The 21,665-nt window shown below is 39.4% G+C and overlaps 1 protein-coding gene across 4 annotated transcripts in view; it reads left to right on the top strand.

Annotated features, from left to right (window-relative positions):
• The window catches only part of DYM (dymeclin), a 391,190-nt gene that overhangs the window by 36,872 nt on the left and 332,653 nt on the right, over positions 1-21,665 (top strand). For all 4 annotated transcript variants that reach the window (XM_088833353.1, XM_088833352.1, XM_055417337.2 and 1 more), the window contains one exon: positions 17,081-17,133. In XM_088833353.1, the coding sequence (XP_088689479.1) occupies positions 17,081-17,133 (53 nt within the window). The remainder of the gene's footprint in view (positions 1-17,080; positions 17,134-21,665) is intronic.

Raw genomic sequence — 21,665 nt, 5'->3', positions numbered from 1 at the left:
TTGATTCATGTTGTAGTTAGCATACATCAGAATTTCGTTTCTTTTTAGGATGAATAATATCCATTGTATTTCCCACATCGTATAGTGTTTTTTTAAGTACCAGTTTGTTGTACTTTTTCTATTTCTTTTAAATAAATGCCTTTCATTTCTCTTCCACATTGTTAGGTTCTGGTTCTCTCTCTTGATTTTCTTTTTTCAGGGATCCTCTTTGCATTATAAGGAATATGTTCATTCTCCTAAGAGAGTGTACTGCTGTAAACACGAGTGTTAATTTAGCAGTTATTTATCGAGTACGTGCTGTGTGCCAGGTGCTGGGCTCACTGCCTTAGGTGGGTTTCCTCATCTAGTTCTCACATCAAGTCTGTGAAGTTGGTACTACTAATATACCTGCTTGTCAGAAAACAGGCTTGGGAAGGTTTTCCCAAGTCACATGGTTAGTAGCTCACATGGACCAGATTCAAACCAGCTTTATGTGTCTCCAGAGGTGACTTCTGGTGGGTATCATGCTACATGGTCTCCATTTGGAGGTATAGACTGATCACTGTCTAGGCTCAAATAATGGCTAAAGAGATGCAACATGAACTTAGAGATGCTCATCTTCAAAAAAACAGTCCCCAGGTTTATATACTCAACGTTTTCAAGCACTTTCAAAATGAGGTTTGTAACAACACATACTTTGTTTGAGTGCCATTATTTACAATATGAATGTAATAAATATATTATTTACAATTAATATTGATGGATAACCTTGCCTCAAGTGTAGTGTGTCTTCTCTGTTTAAGGGGAGCTGCCAGAATGAGCCCTTCTCAGAATTTCTTGATCTGTTTCCTCAATTGAGAAACAGGAAAAGAAACTTTTACTAAATTAGGTCACAAGTTTTTAACTGACAGAAACTATTAAGTGACTGTACTTTTTTTTTCTTTGAATTTTTGATGCCTGTCTGTGCTTTCATATTTTTATTCTCTTTGGCCCACTTTATATATGATTTTATTAGAGCTTCTCAAGTTGAAACAATCTCCTCTGTCATTAAGGTGGGCCTGGGATAACTCCTAAACCGTTTCCTAAACTCTGGTTTTTTCATCATATGTTCACTTGAATGGTGACCAAGATAGTGTACTTGGCCATTTTTCTAAGGGAATAAATAATTTGAGACTATTTTTTGAATTTTATTTTCCCAAGTTGAGGAACCAAAAGAAGTTTAGTTTTTACATCTTGAGTCACAACCTTTGTTCCCCTTTGTTTTATTTATATACTTTTCTATGCAGAATCATTTGAAAAGACACTTGAGTTTGTCCAGGGTTGATTGCTCCCTTAAACTAAAAGCTTACGTGGGGGAAGACAACTAATTCTGTTTAAAGCATTAAAATAAGGGAGAAAATGAGTTTTGCTCCAAGTGTACTCTTCTTTCCTTTTCTCACTGTGTTGGTTGGAATCTGAATTTTAAGTCATTTTTTCTGTTGTTTTCTTGAGAAAAAAAATTGCTGTATGATCTTGCTGGTGGTGGTTGCTGAAATTTTGACATTTTAATAGTTATGGTTTCTTTCATTTTAGCAGTTGAATGACAGTATATAGGATTGTCTGTGAATCACATGAATATAAATACTTTTTGGTTCTACTTGGTGCATTAAAAAGTGCTATAATAAACTTATATGCAGTTTTTATCCTTTGACTTTTTCCTATGAATAGAGTCTTTTAAAACCTTAATGTTCCCACAGTTTAACCACTGAATGGGCTGATTCTTGTTAGTTTTATGAATGATTTCCATAATTCTTTCTTTGCTAAAGTAAGGGGGGAAATGTCTTTAGAAGTGCTTCTATGCTTTTCTGAATGGTTACTTGTTGATTTTACTTAGGTTGCGTCTTAAACTGACAAACATGCAGTCTGTTGGAGAATGTATGCTGTGGGCTGAAAATGACACTGTTAATATAAAGTGTCAATTTTGACATCATTTTATAGTGGAATTTTCAGTGAAAAAGACTTATGAATTTTCATGTTTATTTTATGAACCTCATAGCTACTTAAATTGTTTAGCAAATCAGTGTCAGAAATCTATGAATAAATCTCCCCTCCACAATTTTCTGCCCATCTGCTTTTCATTAAAAGATTTGAACTGTGAGTTTTTGTTATTGAGATTCATATATGAGATTGGTGTGCTTAAAAGCAAAATAAAACCGGTCTAAATTATTGAAAGTTGTGAGTTAGGGAATATGTAATTTAAAATTTTAGCTTTCTTACCAAACTATGGTTTATGATTTCCTAGCTATTACAAAAATGATCTATCATCTTACCACTTTCCTTATTAGACTTAATTTTTCTATTTTCTTCTACTTCTTTGTCATTCACATACTTTTTAAATGATTTAAATCATAACAGATATAGTTTTTATAATGGATAATACATCTATGACAACTTCATTTAGGTATATATGGAAACTCTGCTTAGTTACTTGTAATATTCTAGGTTGATGTTATGTGGGTTTGCCTTAATAAAAATGTAGCTAAATATTCATATTGAAAGTGTATTACGTGGACTTCCCTGGTGACTCAGATGGCAAAGAATCTGCCTGCAATGCGGGAGACTTGGGTTTGCTCCCTGTGTTGGGAAGATCCCCTGCAGGAGGGCATGGCAACCCACTCCAGTATTCTTACCTGGAGACTCCCCATGGACAGGAACCTGGTGGGCTGCAGTCCATGGGGTCACAAAGAGTCAACACAACTGAGCGACTAAGCACACATTCTTATTTTGTGACCAAAGTTACTTAGCTTCTTTGTTTCCATCACTTGTAGGATGATGATAGTCCTATTTCCTCAGTCAGCTTTTCAGGGTTTTTAAAAGAAGTCACATGAAATAATCAAGGTGAGAGAACTTGGAATAGTATATAGGCTTATACACACTGCTTCCCTGATGGTTCAGATGCTAAAGAATCTGCTTGCAATGCAGGAGACCCAGGTTTGATCCCTGGGCTGGGAAGATCCTGTGGAGAAGGAAAGGACAATTCACTCCAGTCTTCTTACCTGGAGAATTCTGTGGACAGAGGAGCCTGGTGGGCTACAGACCAAGGGGTCACGAAGAGTTGGACATGACTGAGCAACTAACACTTTCACTTTATACATATTACAAGTTGTAGCTAATCAGATATATTTGCATATCAGCAATTAATATGCTGAAGTATTTTTTTTTAAACAAATTTATTAACATGTATATGTCACATGTACCTGGAAGATACCCAGGGAAACTTGGTACCTCCCCAAGATGGCCAAAGCCACCTGCTTAAATATCATCTTTAGCTAAAGACGAAAAAAAAAAAGGTTTCTTTTGGTTGAGGGAGTCAGGGAGGAAGGCCAGTCACGGGAAATTACCAGGAAAAGCTCAGGCTTCTCTGTCCATGGAATTCTCCAGGCTAGAATACTGGAATGGGTAGCCATTCCCTTCTCCAGGGTATCTTCCCAAGCCGGGGATCTTCCCAATCCAGGGATCGAACCCAAGTCTGCATATCGTAGGCGGATTCTTTACCACTGGAGCTACCAGGGAAGCCCAAAAGCACAGTACGCAAAGGTAAATGTAAATCTAAATGCCTTCTCCATTGGTAAGCATTTCTGGAAATAGTCATTTTTCTCTTCCTGGTAATAGGAGACACCTTTACATAAATTAAGATTGTCTTTATAAGTGTAATTTCACCTTACTAAAAGGTACCTCTTACCTTGTTTTCAGAGCTTCTCCTGTTTCTGCAGTTTCTCAATACAACCAGCTCAAAATGATCTTTATATCGAAGAGACATATTTTGGGGTGGCACATTTTGCTCCTCTAATTCCCAACTTTGAGACTGCCCATTAAGTTCTATTTTTTATAATAATATTTATTTTTGGCTGCACTGGATCTTCATTGCTTTGTGCGGGCTTTCTCTGGTTGTGGGGAGCAAGGGCTACTCTCTAGTTGGTGGTGCGAAGGCTTCCCACTGTGGTGGCTTCTTTTGTTGCGGAGCGTGGGCTCCACGGCATGTGGGCTCAGTAGTTGTGGCATGTGGGCTCAGTAGTTGTGGCGTGTGGGCTCAGTAGTTGCCGCTCCCAGGCTCGAGGGCACAGGCTCAGTAGTTGTGGTGCATGGGCTTGGGTGCTCCATGGCTTTTGGGATCTGGGATCCAGCCTGCATCTTCCATATTGGCAGGTGGATTCTGTTATCACTGAGCCACCAGGAGAGCCCCCTGTTGAGTTTTACAGTCTAGAATCTGAGTGAACCATTCCAAGTGAATGATATCTCAGTGAACCATCCCAAGTCCTGAGAGTAGGATCGTTATCCAGTTAAAGGGTCATGTCTCATCTCAGGACACAATTTTTCAAGTGAGCTTACAAAGTTAGGCCTATGTTGTGCAAACAGTCAGATTTATTGAGTCATTTCTATAGAAACGTAAGAAAAGTGAAGGTTAGTGACTAAAACAGAGTGTCAGCCCGGTTTCTGAGTCCTGAGAAGAGCTGGTTAAGAAGATTTCTAGATGATGGGCTCAAGGAATCTTTTTTCTTTTTGTTGTAAAATATAACTAACAAAATCTACCATTTTAACCAATTTTAGGTGTACACTTCACTGGCATTAAATTCATTTACATTGTGTGCAAATGATCACCATCTAGATCACCCTCTAGAACTCTTCAGCTTTTCAAGTATATGCTGAAGTCTTTGCACATACTTTTTTTTTTTTGCCACGCTGAGAGGCACATGAGATCTTTGTGCCCTGACCAGGGATCGAACTCAAGCTCCCTGCCTTGGAAGCACAGAGTCTTAACCGCTGGAACCACTGATGTTCAGGGAAGCCCTGAACATCTCTTTTTTTGTAGAAAGTTAAACAGTTTTTTTCCTAAGTCTCCTCTTCCCATGTTGAAATACTCCCAAATTCTAAATTATATGAGTTCAAATTACTGAAAATTTGCTAAATATAAACAGTACTTAGTTGCAGTTTTGAGTTTTTAAAAATAAATTATTTTTCTCTGAAGTGTGAATAATTTTTTTTAAATTTCTGATTTTATGTGGGAATCCAAATTGATTCTCCTTTTGAGAATATGATATGATTCTTAGGTTGCATTGTTGTTCTACAACCAGTTGGTAAGTTTCTTTTCTAAGATTATATACTATTCTACCTCTTTTTCCTTTCTTTAATCTCTGAGATCCAACACCATGGTCTGACAGTTTCCATTGGTGCTCTTATGTTTCTTAAAAATTCAAAGTGTGGACAGATGAAGAATAAGACACATGGGTGGATAGAAAAGAGAAAGTCAAAACAGAACAAATATGTTGGATGGTAGAAGCTGCCTGAAGGACCACAAACAGTTCCTTCTGAGGCTGTATGCTGGCCCTGTGATGTAGATCATAGGTCATCAGTTACCAGCCTAAGTATGCAGTTTCTGTTAACTCCAGTGGTGAGTATTTTACTGGCTGGGTGTAGCCTGTCTGACCTGTTATACCAGCTGACTGATATATTGTAAATAACTCATATATATTTTTGAGTAAAGTATTAGTTGCTTAGTTGTGTCCGACTCTTTGTAACCCCACGGACTGTAGCCCTCCAGGCTTGTCTGTCCATGGAATTCTCCAGGCAAGAATACACGTGACAATTATCAGGAATAGATACTCAGTTCATTAGATGATCCATTTTATATATTTATTTTGGTTGTGGACACTTGAATTCTTAAACTACAGGCTTCTTATGAAATTAGATTTTTTTTCCCCTACCAACAAATGTTCCTTCTTGTTTTATTTGTCACTTTTGGAAAACTGCTTGTCATCTGACAGTGGTACTCTGTTGATGAATGAAGGGATGTATGCTGTAACACTGAGCTCTGGTTTTTTTATTTTCATATACAAACTAATGGCTGTGTCTCCCTGAGGTTGTGGTGGAGAGCAGATCTAACCATAAGGCCAGGGTTGTTTTTATTTTATTCTGTCACCTTGTGAATTGTAGCTGATGACATCTGGACACATTTTCTGCATAAGGGGGTGATACAGTTGATCATCTCTTTTTATAATGAAAAAATAGCCACAGTTTTAAAACATTTTTAATTGGAAGAGGACAATTGCTTTACAGTGTTGTGTTTCTGCCATACAACAGTGTGAATCAGCCAAAAGCATATGTTTGTCCCTTCTCTCCTGAGCTTCCCTCCCACCCCACCCCCCATCCCACCCCGCTAGGTTTGTTGTCTCAGAGCTGAGTTTGCTGTATCCACTACTTTTTACTTTGTGTTTGCTAAGTTTCTTCATTTTCTATCACAATCGAGCCTTTCGGTATCTTCTTCACTATACCATTCTCCCTATTAAGGCCAGAGTTGTTTGCCATGTCAGAGGATTGTAATTCAGAGTTTAAATCCAGAGAAGTTGTAAACTCGGTACAGTGGTTCTTGATGTGCCCCCCCTCCACGTTAGCTAATACAAAAGTTGATTGCCTGGTACAGTGAATGATTTTACATGGTGTTGAATAGAACTTTTAAAAAAATTACAGTGGCATGATAATTTGCCAGTTAGATGTTGCATCCTTTATGAGTTCCTCTCATAGGCCCTTTTAACGTGGGGAAAATGTCTGAATTTGTCATGAAGGTTCTTATGCTTGCTTACTGTCATCATGTGCTTATCTGAATATAAAAATCGTTGGATTTAGTGGAAAAGATCTGGGTTTGTAATTTTGCAGATTTAGGAATATTTGTGGGTTAAGCCACAGTTATGCATTTTGGTGGGAATGGTAATTGGTTAGCTCTGTGGAATGCAATTTGCAGTATTCACCAGAACAGAAATGTCATTGATCTAGCAATTCCACTTCTAGAATTTATATTAAGGAGATGATTGGACAAGTTTAAGAAATGTATGTAGAGAGATATATGTGTAAAGACAATTGGTAGCAATGTTTATGATAATTGAAAATTGCTAACAATCTAAGTGCCAGTAAGGAGATGTGATGAATGAACAAGGAAATAAAAATGATGCATCTGCACACTGGAACAATATACAGGCAATAATAATGAGTGTTTATAGATACAGAAAAATCCACACAGCGTGTTAAGTGGTTAAAGTCACTTAACGTGCTGTGGATTTTTCATTCATATAGCATAATCTCATTTAAGCAAGACTGTGTTTTATATATATGTATTTTTAAAATGTATATATTTATATAATTCTTCTGTTTAAGTTTTTACAGCTTTATTTTTATGATTTTTAACTTATTTTGAAATAATTATAGATTCATAAGAAGTTGCAAAAAAAAAAATAGTACAGAGAGATTTCTTGCACCCTTCCCTGTTTCCCCGATGGTATCATCTTTTGTAACTCTAGTTCAGTACCCAAACCAGGAAATTGACATTGGTATAAGCCACAAAGATAATTGAGAGTTCAGCAATTAGTGCAGTCATTTGCATGTGCATGTAGTAGTTGTTTTAATCACTAAGTGGTGTCCGACTCTTTTGCAACTCCATGGACTGTAGCCGGCCAGGCTCCTCTGTTCATGAAATCTCCCAACAAGAATACTGGAGTGGGTTGCCCTTTCCTTCTCCAGGGGATCTTCCCAACCCAGGAATGGAACCTGGGTCTCCTGCTTGGAGATCACTGAGCAACCCAGGAAGCCGTGTAGAGCTCTGGACAATTGTTTGACATGTTAAACACCACCACAGTCTAGACGCATCACTGTTGCATCCTGGCATGGCTCCCTTGTGCTTTCCCTTCATAGCCACACCCATTTTTGTTTTATTGGAATATAATGCTTTGCAGTGTTGTGTTAGTCTCTGCTGTACAATGAAGTGAATCAGTTATGTATATACATATAACCCCTCCCTCTTGAACCTCCCTCTGAGCACTCCCATCCCACCCCTCTTGATGGGACCCCCATCCCACCCCTGTAGGTCCCCACAGAATGCCGAGCTGAGCTCCTTTGCTTACAGCAGGTTCCCACTAGTATCTGTTTTACACGTGGTAGTATATGTATTAGAGAAGGAAATGGCAACCCGCTCCAGTGTTCTTGCCTGGAGAATCCCCGGGATGGGGGAGCCTGGTGGGCTGCCGTCTGTGGGGTCTCACAGAGTCGGACATGACTGAAGCGACTTAGCAGCAGCAGCAGCAGTATATGTATGTTTAGTCCCAACTCCCAATTCATCCCACCCTCCCTTTCCCCAGCCCTTTGTCTGCATGGCCATTCTCTACCTCTGCATCTCTATTCCTGCCCCCAAAATAGGTTCATCCATTGTTTCTACCTTCCCCATCTCTAAACCCTGGCAGTCACTAATCAGTTTTCTGTCTCTGTAATTTTGTTATTTCAGGAAGGTTATTTAGAATCATACACCGTGTAACATTTTGAGATTGGCTTTTTGACTCAGCATGGTATCCTTGAGTTCTGTTCAAGTTATTGTGTATATCACAGTTTACTCCTTTTCTTTTTTTGCTGAGTAGTATTCTGTTGTGTGTATACTATAGTTTGTTTAAACAGTGACCTATTGAAGGACATCTGGATTGTTTCCAGTTTTTGGTTTTTATGAATAAATCTTCATAAACATTTGTGTACAGGTTTTTGTGTGAACGTAAGTTTCTGTTTCTTTGAGATAAATGCTTAAGAGTACAATTACTGGGTCATGTGGTAAATGTTTAGTTTTATACAAAACTGCCAAAACTGTTGTCCAGAGTGGCTGTATCATTTTACATTCTCATGAGTAATGCATGTGATATCCAGTTTCTGTAGATCCTTGCCTGCATTTGATGCTATCACTCTTGTTTAACAGCTCTGATAGGTGTATAGCGTTACCTCATGGTGGTTTTAGCATAGTTTGTTTTTGCAGTAACAAATAAAAATCAATTTCTCTTTTAAAAAGAAAAATTGCCTTGATTTAAGTTTCTTTCCTGCCACTTATTAAACATCACTTAATACTGAGAAGTTTTGCTAGGTGAATAAGGAATATTGATTTCCTTTGTAATCCACTGGGGTTGTGATTCTACTGTAGTAACATATTAATGGAAATAAAATCAAAGCAGATCATCTACCATTGTTTGACATAGCTGTTTTGATGCTATTTCAAAATGTAGAACTACTTCAAAAATTACTACATTATGCTGTATACTTCCCCTCTGCCCTGTAGAGAGAAGAAAGGTGAAGATTGGCAAAATACTTATAAGATGCATTAAGGAATAAATAAATGCAAAGTTGACAGTTTAACACTCATGGATTTGTTTCCATTTTTTGTTGAGTACGTGGAGCTGAGTGCTGAGTACTTTATGTGATATAGTGTGAATTGAACTCTTAAGCATTTATCTCAAATAAATAAAAACTTATGTTCACACAAAAACCTGTACTTTCTGAGTACATTATAGTGTAGCCCTCACAACTATCCTATCAGATGGTCGCATTCTTACCTTCATTTACATGTGAGGAAACTGAGATGCTCAAATTAAGTATCTTGGCCAATTGGATTGAGGAAGCTGGAATTGAAATATGTGGCTTTGGAATTTTTCATTATATGGGAACATACGTTGTCTTCAGTAATGGGAATGGTTGGAAATGTATTGTGCCAGAATGAGTTTGTTAATTGATGGTAATGGTTAAATTGAGAGGTAGCACACCTGGGGTATAAGAATTGAAAGTGACCAGCCTGTGAATCTAGTGGCTATAAAGTCATCCATATTATTTCCGTTGCTGTTTCTTCCCAGTGTTCCAATTTGGTGTATTATTTTTAGTGGAATTAAACTAGAATTTTTAGGGATAATGGACTTGGCTGAGTTCTGCTCTGATAACGGTTAGTGGTTTATCCAGGTTTCCTGGCCCAACAGTGGGCAGCAGTGGTCAGTTACAGTGGTTGTTGGGTGAGCACACGGTTAGGCTTTATTGTATGTGCTGCTGGGGGCACTATTATTCCTGTTGTTACTGTCACGTTATCTTGTCTTTGCTAAAAATCTGAGGATGATTGAAGACATTTAACCATTGTTTACCTGAAGCACCTTGGTGCTGTTAGTGTATATTTTTGAGTATCTGTTTATTGGTTTCCTATTTTATGTAGGATAAAATCCAGACTCCTTAAGGTGGCATTAAAGTTCTTCTCTCTTTTGCTTTTTTTTTTTTTTACCTTGCAAGTCTTCTTTGCTACCTACTCTCCCCACTTACTTGACTTTCTCATGGTGAATGTTTGTGCACTCAGCAGAGGTGGCAGAGACGACATTGATTATTTGAGACATAACTTAGAAGTCGTCAGCCGTGTTACTGATACTTAGTGGGGCCTTTTGTTGTGGAAACTCTCACTGGAGCGGGTAGAGAATGAGAGGTTGGTGTTGATGACAGTTCTCTTCCAAGGGATAGTCTCTTCATGAAATCGGAGCAGAGAAAGGGATAGACTTAGGATATAGCCCAGAAATGGCTGTGGTAATGTTTAAAGAACTTCCCTGAAGCTGTGAAAATCTTGATAACCATTCCCTTGCTGAATTATCTTCAGGAAAGCCAGTGGCGGTTCTTAAAACTGGAAAAAGCCCTAGACCAGTTTCAGATACTCCCGTGTGCATGACAGGTTCTCGAGCTCTTCGGTCCCATCGGTCCTGTTGTCCACTGGGATGTCACCTGTAAAACTGAGATTCCTGTTCTGTGAATCCATCTGGTTTTGTTGCTGCTGGAGTGATAGTGCTCTGAGGAGGAGGAGCCTGGTCTGCTGTCACATATAGGGATTGCTTCGGACAGAGCCACACCTGATCCTTGGATCGATAGGATTGTTTATCTAGGGTTTAGTTCCCTTAGCAAATGTCTGCTTGAGATGACTAGTTTTCAGTATTTATTCCTGATCTCCCATTAATGACATTTCAGATTGACCTGCTTGTGGAGTTAATGTATACAGGAAGTTTGAAGACCTCGGTGATGTTAATTTATTTAATCTGTATTGGTGTGACTATTTGACTGCTGCTTCTATGCCCCACTATTGTATGCTTCCGGTGCTCCAGAAGCATTGTTGCTTTCAGAAACAGTATTCAGTTTCTAATTGTAATTGTCTTGGAAACATAGGCATATTTTTCTGTTGAGTTTTACTTTTATTTACTGCAAATGATGATTTGTTAGTTGCCTGCTGCCAGAACATCTGAGCTTATTTGTTTAACTCAACAGTACTGTGCATAGATGCCTGTAACAGTTACCAACCACCCCAGTTGCTTACCACCCCTTTTTAGCTCTAAATCAAGCAAATGGGAAAGAAGATTATTCTTAAAATGTTCCAAGAAGTTCAGAAAATTGGAGGATGGGAGGAAAGGAATTCTATTATAAGTCAGTGTGTTGCTTTTGGCAAGGGTGTCCCTGGCTGATTTCCTTTGTAGAAATAACACTTCAGAGTGCAGAAAATGCAACAAACAGAGCTCTGTAAATCCTTAATTTCATAGGTAACTGTCATGTGTTTTTCTTCTGACTGAGCCACTGTATCAGGCATGGTGGGGGAAGGCACGGGTGAATAGACACTTTCCCTCTTCTCACGGAGCTTATAGTCTGGACATTCAAGATGCTCTGACCTGTGGTGGTGATTTTTGAGGAGATATGATGGCTGGGTATAAGCTGTGTTGGATCATGGCCATCTGTAGGGGACCCAGGCCTAGGGGCCTAATCACAGAATGGCAGTGCTGGCTGGCTCACTACCAGACAGAGCTTTCCAACAGAGGTGGGATGGTCCCTTGAGCGACCAAGAAACCAGCCTGCTTCAAAAAAATATATTATTTTACATTTGGAAACAAATCTGGTTTTGAATTGTGCTGGAGAAGACTCTTGAGGGTCTCTACCACTGCAAGGAGACCAAACCAGTCAATCCTAAAGGAAATCAACCCTGAATAGTCATTGGAAGGACTGATGCTGAAGCTGAAGCTCCAATACTTTGGCCACCTGGTGGGAACAGCCAGCTCATCGGAAAAGACCCTGATGGTGGGAAAGACTGAAGGCAGGAGGAGAAAAGACAACAGAATAAGATGATTGAATGGTATTACCAACTCAGTGGACATGAGTTTGAGCAAATTTGGGAGATAGTGAAGGACAGGGAAGCCTGGTGTGCTGCAGTCCATGGAGTCCCTAAGATCGGACCTGAATTAGTGTCTGAACAACAACAGCAAAGGTGTCTTTAAAAATACTTTAATAAAAAATTTAACTTGGGGATGGACATTGCCTTGAAAGCTAGAGAATGTGAATTGTGTTTCCTGAGGGATGGGGAAGGAATTAATTTTGTCCTCTTAAGTGTCTGACAAAAGGCTTTCATTGATGTGGTGCATTTTTATTAAGTGCGTGATTTGTACTAGGCTGGGAATGTGGTGATGAGCCAGGAGCCCCTCATCTAGCGGGGGACACAGATAGATAACTGGTTTGTCTTGCTACAGGGTGCTCAGTTTCATGGTTGAATGCTTTTGGGATAGAAACCAGGCTTCTTGCCAGGGCTTAGGTGATCCGAGGTGGTTCCCTGGAGGGAATGGTGTCCAAACCATCCTCACTGATACATGTTGGAATTTTTCAGGCTAATACTGTATTCAAAAGAAATCAGAACCTTGTATTGGTTTTTGTTTTGGGAACACTCAGTACATTTCTGTTGAGTGTAAGTTGAGAAACTGAACTCTATTCCAGCCGTCTGGTATATTTCTCCAGACTTGTAGTTAGTTTACTGTTCTCCGGTGTTGACTAACCTCTGCTTCCCAAAATCTGCCAGGCTGTCTGTGACTTCCATGCCTTTGTATATACATTCCTTTTTGTGTGTGCAGCTGCCTTCTCTTCCTCCTTCGGGACGGTTACTTCTTCCGGGATGCCTTTCTTGACTGCTCATAGGGTGGGTTGGGTGCACCTCCCATAAGCCCATGCATCGGGCTGGGTTTGATCTCTGTACTTCCCCTGCACCAGAGAGTCTGCTTCTTCATTCCAGTGTGTAGCCTGGAGGCAGAGACAGCATATTTCACAGAGCCCTGCATGTCCTGGGCACCCAGGCACTGTTTGTTGAACAAGTAAATTCTGAAGCTTTTGAAGGTTATAGCCACATGTGTATAATTGAAGCTCTTGGTTCCAGCTGGTTTTAAGAGAGTGTTATTGACTGAAGAAAGTAGACGTACCAGTGAAACAGATTTTATACATGTGGTCTAGTTATTAACCTCATAAAACTCTTTACAATCTTTTGCATTTTATACCTCTTTTATTTTTGCCCAAGTAACCCATAAATTGAGTAATTCATAGTTCCTACTTCTTGCCAACTACTAATGTATATTATTAAATCTGACCACAGTGATTTATTAATTAGAAGTCTTTTGGTTGTTAGCAAAAATCAATTTGATTTAGCGTATGTCAGTAAAAGGAAGGGGCTTATGTGATGAAGAGACAGGGCTGTCTCGTAGAATCCCAGAAACACAGCTAGGCTTCAGGAAGAACTGGTCCCAAGAATTAGAAGGCCAGCGGGAATCCTGAGTGTCCTTTTTGTTTATCTCTGCCACTCCGTTTATAGAGGATGGCTTCATGTAACCCTCAGTTTGGCAGCCCATTTCCAGCCATGTGGATAACCTGTCTTTCCATCTCAGTTCCAAGTTCCCTAAGACTCTGGTATGGCTTAGACTCTGATCTAGTCAGCTATGGCCAGGGAGTGGGGTCAGGCTGAACAAGCCTGTCTGCCTCTGCTCACCCCTGAGGAGTAGTTGGTGTGACTGTAGAAGAAAGGGAAGGGAGGACAGCAGACAGATAATGTGTGGTGGGCAGACACTCCAGAAAATACCTAATGCAGGGGTAAAGACCAGGGACATATGAACAGTTGACTGTACAATCGTTTCTAGGTAATTTTGGCTATAAGTTTTTCAATCTTAGAAGAAACTTTAAAGATTTACTTTGAAAAAATATTTATCTTTGAATATGAATATAATTTGGGGCTTCCCTGGTGGCTCAGAGGGTAAAGCGTCTACCTGCAATGCGGGAGACCCGGGTTCGATCCCTGGGTCGGGAAGATCCCCTGGAGAAGGAAATGACAACCCACTCCAGTTTTCTTGACTGGAGAGCCCCACGGACGGAGGAGCCTGGTAGGCTACAGTCCACAGGGTCGCAAAGGGTCAGACATGACTGAGCAACTTTCTTAGAGATTCTTAAGGTAATAGCATATTCACTGAAGTAGTTAGTTCTAGCTTTGTGTGTATGTACAGCACTTCTTCTGCATGATACTGACTTCAGTTGCTGGGAGACAAGTTCTGGAGTAGCTTTAATAGAGAAAAAAGGTTAGACTGGCATGTATGTGAAGTTTTCTAGTAGCCATATTAAAAATGTAAAATGAAACAGGTGAAATTCATTTTGAAAGTATATTTTATTTGGTTCAACATATCCCCAAAGTTAGAATTTCATGAACATAAGGACTAATAATGAAGTATTTTCTGTTTTTTAAAAAATCTTTGAAATCCAGTATGTATTTTGTATTCCAGTGCATCTCGGTTTGTACTGGTCACATTTCAAGTGGTCAGTCACTGAGTGTAACTAGTGGTTACCATATTGGACAGCATAGTTCTAGAAACAGTTAAAGTAATCCATTTTCTTTCATAGTTTCTCTAAAATTTTCCTGTTAAAGGCGTCAGTACTTATGGATTGTTCTTTTCAAAATATGCTTCAGCAGCAACAGCAGAGCACCCTGGGAGGTAGGGATTTTTCATCTCGCCCTGAAAGAGTTGACTATGTGGAAGATTCGCCGTGTGCCATGTGTATTGGCAGAAAAGAACATTTTCAAACCAGTCACCAGGCTGTTAAAGGCTGGTTCTTGTTCCTCCTAGACTACTGATTCCTGGAATGTTACTTAAACTCCTTGGAAGCCTCTCTTTGCTTATCTATTAAAAATAGGGTTTGTAACTGTCCTGCTCATTAGAAGAGGTTTTCATATGCTAATAAATCTGAAAGGGCTTTGAAAAACTTCAAAGTTTTTACGTTATACAAACGGAAAGCATTATTTTTATTTATTAACAGGGAAAAAAGTACTGCATTTTGGCATCAGTAGTAGCTATCATTGAGGTTTTACTTTATGCCAAGCACTGTTCTAAGTGCTATATTACATAATTTAATAATAACAACACCTTTTGAAGCAGGTACTTTTTTAAAAAATAATTTCTGTTTTACGTATGAGAAAGCTAAAAGTTAAATGATCCAAAGTTTACACAGCTAGTAAGTAGTTGAATTGGAATGCCCCTTTTTTTAATTGTGGCAGAATATATACAACATAAAATTTATCATTTTAACCATTTCAAAGTGTTCACTTCTGTGATATAAGTACATTCACATTGTTTAATTATCTCCACTATCCATCTTGGGAACTTTTTCATCTTCCCCAACTGAAACTCCATACTCACCACATCCTAGCTTGCCATCATGTCCCTGCTCCCCACCTCACTGTTCCCAAACACACCAGCAACAACCACCTTTCCACTTCGTCTCTGTGGGTTGCTTACTCTAGGAACCTTATATATGTGGAGTCATACAATATTTGTCTTTTTGTGACTGGCTTATTTCACTTACCATAATGTCTTCAGTGTATATCCGTGTTGTAGCATGTGTCAGGATTTTCCTTTTTAAGGCCAAATAATATTCCATTATATACATGTGCCGTATTTTGTGCCATCATTCATCCTTTGGTGGACATTTTGTCGCTCCTACCTTTTGGCTGTTGTGACTAGTGCTGCTGTGTATCTCAGTGTACAAGTATCTCTCCGACTCCGTGCCTTTAATCCTTTTGGGTTATGTATAGCCAGAAATGGAACTGCTGGATCATATGGTAGTTCTGTTTTTGATTTTTTGAAAAAGTGGCATACTGTTTCTCACAGCACTTGCTCCATTTTGCTTAACCGTCAGCAGTACTTACAAGGGTCCCAGCTTCTCTACGTACCCTCCAACACTTTTGTTCATTTTCTTTTCTTTTCCTTCTCTTTTTAAAAAATAACTCCACCTTAATGGATATGAAGAAGTATTCATTGTGGTTTTGATTCTCATTTCTCTAAATGACTGGTGATATTGAACATCTCTTTTCTTACACGTGTTGGCTATTTTTATGTCTTTGGAGACATAAAGTCTCCAAAATCTGAATCCTTTGCAGATATTTAAATTGCTTTTGTGTTGCCTTTGTTGAGTCAGAGTTTTTTAAAAATGTATTTTGGATATTAATGCCTTATCAACTATATGATTTGCAAATATTTTCTCTCATTTGGTTGGGTTGACTTTTCACTCTGTTGATAGTATCCCTTGATATGCAAAAGTTTTAAATTTTGATGTAGTCCCTTTGTTTTCCTTTGATGCCTGTGTTTTTGGTGTTATATGTAAGAAACCACTGCTGAATCCACTGTCATGAAGCTTCCCTACTTTTTAAATCTAAGAGGTTTGTGTCTGTCTCTGTCTGTGCCTCCTGTCTGTGTGTCAGTTTGCATCTGCCTCAGTTTTTCTATATATTTATAAAGTATTGGCGTTTATATATGTGTCTTGTCTCTTGCATGGTTTCTTTTTCAGTGTCGTTGAACTGTTTGAAAGTATAAAAAATAATAGCATTTATCTAAAGAAGTTTAATCCTATAATAAGTACTTCCCTTGGACCTGGGCACATGCGTCTCCTGCCTTGTGCTCTGCATTTGGAAATACCTTTCTTGAATTTTTCTATAAGTCCTTCCAGTCCCACCTCTCCTCTCTGCTTCAATACCTAAAAGGCAATGCACCCCAATTGCTTTCTTTTTAGGCGTTTCATGTTGAGAATTATAGTAAATTTTCTAATTACATTGAGAATAGAAGCTTTATTTTGCTGATGTTATTGTTTACCACTGTACACTGTATTTTCCTTCTGAATTGTTTTTCTTATGTTTATTTTTATATATTCCTTTAACTGGTTAGTATGAACATGATTGAAAGTGAAAGTCGTTCACTCATGTCCAACTCTTTGAGACCCCATGGATTATGCAATCAATGAAATTCTCCAGGCCAGAGTACTGGAGTGGGTAGCCTTTCCCTTCTCCAGGGGGTCTTCCTGATCCAGGAATTGAACTGGGGTTTCCTGCATTGCAGGCAGATTATGATTAGTGTTATAGATAGGAACATGATTAGTGTTGTTATAGTTATTAATTACCTTTCTTCTCTTTCTCCAGTACTGAGTTGAAGCTCCTAGAGGAGGCAACCATTTCAGTCTGCAGGTCTTTAGGTAAGGAGGAAAAATGAGTGTGTGTGTGTGTGTGTGTGTATAATGTGAGGCAGTTATTTTAAAATTTCTGTTAACAAATTTTGTTACTGCAATATGAATTGAATTAATGAAGTGATGTGTTTTTGATGATGATGATTATAATAGTACCAATTATTCTTGGTGCTCATTGATGCCACTAGAGGGTACCATTCAGTTAACAGCAGTCAGACACATCGTTGCTTAATTTGCAGTCATGGTAATGGACTCTGCTAAGACATAGAGCTTGTTCTTTTGCAAAGTTTGAAATACTGAGAAAAGCCCCAAATATCATTTGCTTTGTAGTTGCATGTATAGTTCTAGAGAATATAGGATCATTCATCCTTTGCCAGTTGCAAAAGATGCTGTTGTTGGTTATCTTAACTAGAATAATTATTACTCATTAATAGGAAAATATATTTGGAAGCTTCTCAAATTAGTAATAACAGCCTTGTGTTAATGGGAAAGTGCCTGAGCTCTGGAATTATTTTATGGTCTTAATTATAGCTCTGCTACTTAATTATGAGCTGAGCTTTAATTTCTTAATCTAAATTGCAGAATTTTCATGAGGAAAAGTCAGATAACATGAAATATCCAGTACAGTGCCTAGCATTTGTCATTATTCATTATTTCTGTCAATAAATGTTACCTTTTTTGGACCTTACTTCTCAAATACTCCAATTGTTACCAATTGGAAAGGAATGTATGCCTTAAAAAATGTGGATAATTATACTTAGGTTTCACTGTTGCTTTGAAAATTAGAGATAATATATCTGTGAAACAAGTGGTGTACAAGAGCTTAATGAGTGATGACAAGCTTGTTTTTAAATCAAGCTTATGGATATACTCCATGTAAGCTAACTCCTATTTAACTTTGCCAAAAACAGTCTTTGATGAAATATTTTTGCTTTTAAAAACAAATTACGTTGGTAATGATAGAGGTGTTATTATAATAGTTGCCTTGAATTTTTTCTTCAGTTATAAGCATGGATTTTGAGAATTTTGTACTAAATTTTGTACCAATCCTGGGTGTTCATTGGAAGGACTGATGCTAAAGCTGAAACTGCAATACTTTGGCCACCTCATGCAACGAGTTGACTCACGGGAAAAGACTCTGATGCTGGGAAAGGTGGGGGGCGGGAGGAAAAGGGGACGACAGAGAATGAGGTGGCTGGATGGCATCACCGACTCTGTGGACATGAGTTTGAGTGAACTCTGGGAGTTGGTGATGGACAGGGAGGCCTGGCGTGCTGTGATTCATGGGGTCGTGGAGAGTCAGACACGACTGAGCGACTGAACTGAACTGAACTGAGAACTGACTTTTGAAAACCTGTGTGACAGTTTGCTGAAAATTAATTTTGTTTAACAGTGATATCAATGCAGTTATTATGATATAATTTTTAAGTGACCTTGGGGTTTTTACAAAAATAGCATTTTAAAATTGGGAATAATGCTTATTAATACAGTGGAAAGCATACTAAAATATAAGAAAGGCAGTATTTGCTCATATTCCACAAGCCTCACAAAGCTGTTGTTAACATTTTGCCTTCTGTTATTTCTTCTTTGGATATACATTTACATACATATTAAATACACACATACAATTATTTTAACCTGTGTTTTTCACTTGGTAACATGAGGCCATATCACCTGTGCTATATGACATGTTTAGATTTCCTCATCCTAGACCTGTTGGTTTGTTGCAGCTTATCTAGATTTTTCTCAAACTAAGGAAAGCAGAGACATTACTTTGCCAACAAAGGTCCGTCTGGTCAAGGCAATGGCAAGCCACTCCAGTACTCTTGCCTGGAAAATCCCATGGATGGAGGAGCCTGGTAGGCTGCAGTCCATGGGGTCGCTAAGGGTTGGACACGACTGAGCGACTTCACTTTCACTTTTCACTTTCACACATTGGAGAAGGAAATGGCAACCCACTCCAGTGTTCTTGCCTGGAGAATCCCAGGGACAGGGGAGCCTGGTGGGCTTCCGTCTGTGGGGTCACACAGAGTCGGACACGACTGAAGTGACTTAGCAGCAGCAGCAGCAGCAGCATTGTATATTTAAGTATGTCATGCTATATTTAAAACCACTTTGGAGAATCAGTTCAGTTCAGTTCAGTCGCTCAGTCATGTCCGACTCTCCGCGACCCCATGAATTACAGCACGCCAGGCCTCCCTGTCCATCACCAACTCCTGGAGTACACTCAAACTCACGTCCACAGAGTCGGTGATGCCATCCAGCCATCTCATTCTCTGTCGTCCCCTTCTCCTCCCGCCCCCAACCTTTCCCAGCATCAGAGTCTTTTCCAGTGAGTCAACTCGTCGCATGAGGTGGCCAAAGTATTGGAGTTTCAGCTTTAGCATCAGTCCCTCCAATGAACATCCAGAATTGATCTCCTTTAGAATGGACTGGTTGGATCTCCTTGCAGTCCAAGGGACTCTCAAGAGTCTTCTCCAACACCACAGTTCAAAAGCATCGATTCTTCGGTGATCAGCTTTCTTCACAGTCCAACTCTCACATCCATACATGACCACGGGAAAAACCATTGCCTTGACTAGACGGACCTTGGTTGGCAAAGTAATGTCTCTGCTTTTTAATATACTATCAAGGTTGGTCATAACTTTCCTTCCAAGGAGTAAGCGTCTTTTAATTTCATGGCTGCAATCAGCATCTGCAGTGATTTTGGAGCCCCAAAAAATAAAGCCTGACACGGTTTCCACTGTTTTTCCATCTATTTCCCATGAAGTGATGGGACCAGATGCCATGATCTTCGTTTTCTGAATGTTGAGCTTCAAGCCAACCTTTTCACTCTCCTCTTTCACTTTCATCAAGAGGCTTTTGAGTTCCTTTTCACTTTCTGCCATAAGGGTAGTGTCATCTGCATATCTGAGGTTATTGATATTTCTCCTGGCAATCTTGATTCCAGCTTGTGCTTCTTCCAGCCCAGCGTTCCTCATGATGTATTCTGCATATAAGTTAAATAAGCAAGGTGACAATATACAGCCTTGACGTACTCCTTTTCCTATTTGGAACCAGTCTGTTGTTCCATGTCCAGTTCTGACTGTTGCTTCCTGACCTGCATACAGGTTTCTCAAGAGGCAGGTCAGGTGGTCTGGGATTCCCATCTCTTTCAGAATGTTCCACAGTTTATTGTGATCCACACAGTCAAAGGCTTTGGCATATTCAATGAAGCAGAAATAGATGTTTTTCTGGAACTCTTGCTTTCTCCATGATCCAGCGGATGTTGGCAATTTGATCTCTGGTGCCTCTGCCTTTTCTAAAACCTGCTTGAACATCTGGGAGTTCACCGTTTACATATTGCTGAAGCCTGGCTTGGAGGATTTTGAGCATGACTTTACTAGCGTGTGAGATGAGTGCAGTTGTGCGGTAGTTTGAGCATTCTTTGGCATTCCCTTTCTTTGGGATTGGAATGAAGACTGACCTCTTCCAGTCCTGTGGCCAGCGCTGAGTTTTCCAAATTTGCTGGCATATTGAGTGCAGCACTTTCACAGCATCATCTTTCAAGACTTGAAATAGCTCAACTGGAATTCCATCACCTCCACTAGCTTTGTTAGTAGTGATGCTTTCTAAGGCCCACTTGACTTCACATTCCAAGATGTCTGGCTCTAGGTCAGTGATCACGTTATCGTGACTATCTTGGTCGTGAAGATCTTTCTGTACAGTTCTTCTGTGTATTCCTGCCACCTCTTCTTAATATCTTCTGCTTCTGTTAGGTCCATACCATTTCTGTCCTTTATCGAGCCCATCTTTGCATGAAATGTTCCCTTGGAATCTCTAATTTTCTTGAAGAGGTCTCTTGTTTTTCCTATTCTGTTGTTTTCCTCTATTTCTTTGCAGTGATCACTGAGGAAGTCTTTCTTATCTCTCCTTGCTGTTCTTTGGAACTCTGCATTCAGATGCTTATATCTTTCCTTTTCTCCTTTGCTTTTCGCCTCTCTTCTTTTCACAGCTATTTTTAGGCCTCCTCAGACAGCCATTTCGCTCTTCTGCATTTCTTTTCCATGGGGATGGTCTTGGTCCCTGTCTCCTGTACAATGTCACGAACCTCCGTCCAGAGTTCATCAGGCACTCTATCTATCAGATCTAGTCCTTTAAATCTATTTCTCACTTCCACTGTATAATCGTAAGGGATTTGATTGAGATCATATCTGAGTGGTCTAGTGATTTTCCCTACTTTCTTCAATTTAAGTCTGAATTTCGCAATAAGGAGTTCATGATCTGAGCCACAGTCAGCTCCTGGTCTTGTTTTCGCTAACTGTATACAGCTTCTCCATCTTTGGTTGCAAAGAATATAATCAATCTGATTTCGGTGTTGACCATCTGGTGATGTCCATGTGTAGAGTCTTCTCTTGTGTTGTTGGAAGAGGGTGTTTGCTATGACCAGTGCATTCTCTTGGCAAAACTCTATTAGCCTTTGCCCTGCTTCATTCCGTGCTCCAAGACCAAATTTGCCAGTTACTCCAGGTGTTTCTTTACTTCCTACTTTTGCATTCCAG

Source organism: Moschus berezovskii, chromosome 28 (assembly GCF_049115385.1).
Source record: "Moschus berezovskii isolate FMDL1 chromosome 28, NW_MosBer_1.0, whole genome shotgun sequence".
Lineage (NCBI taxonomy): Eukaryota > Metazoa > Chordata > Mammalia > Artiodactyla > Moschidae > Moschus > Moschus berezovskii.
Note: the sequence above shows the minus strand (reverse complement) of the source record. Positions and strands in the feature narration are given on the sequence as shown.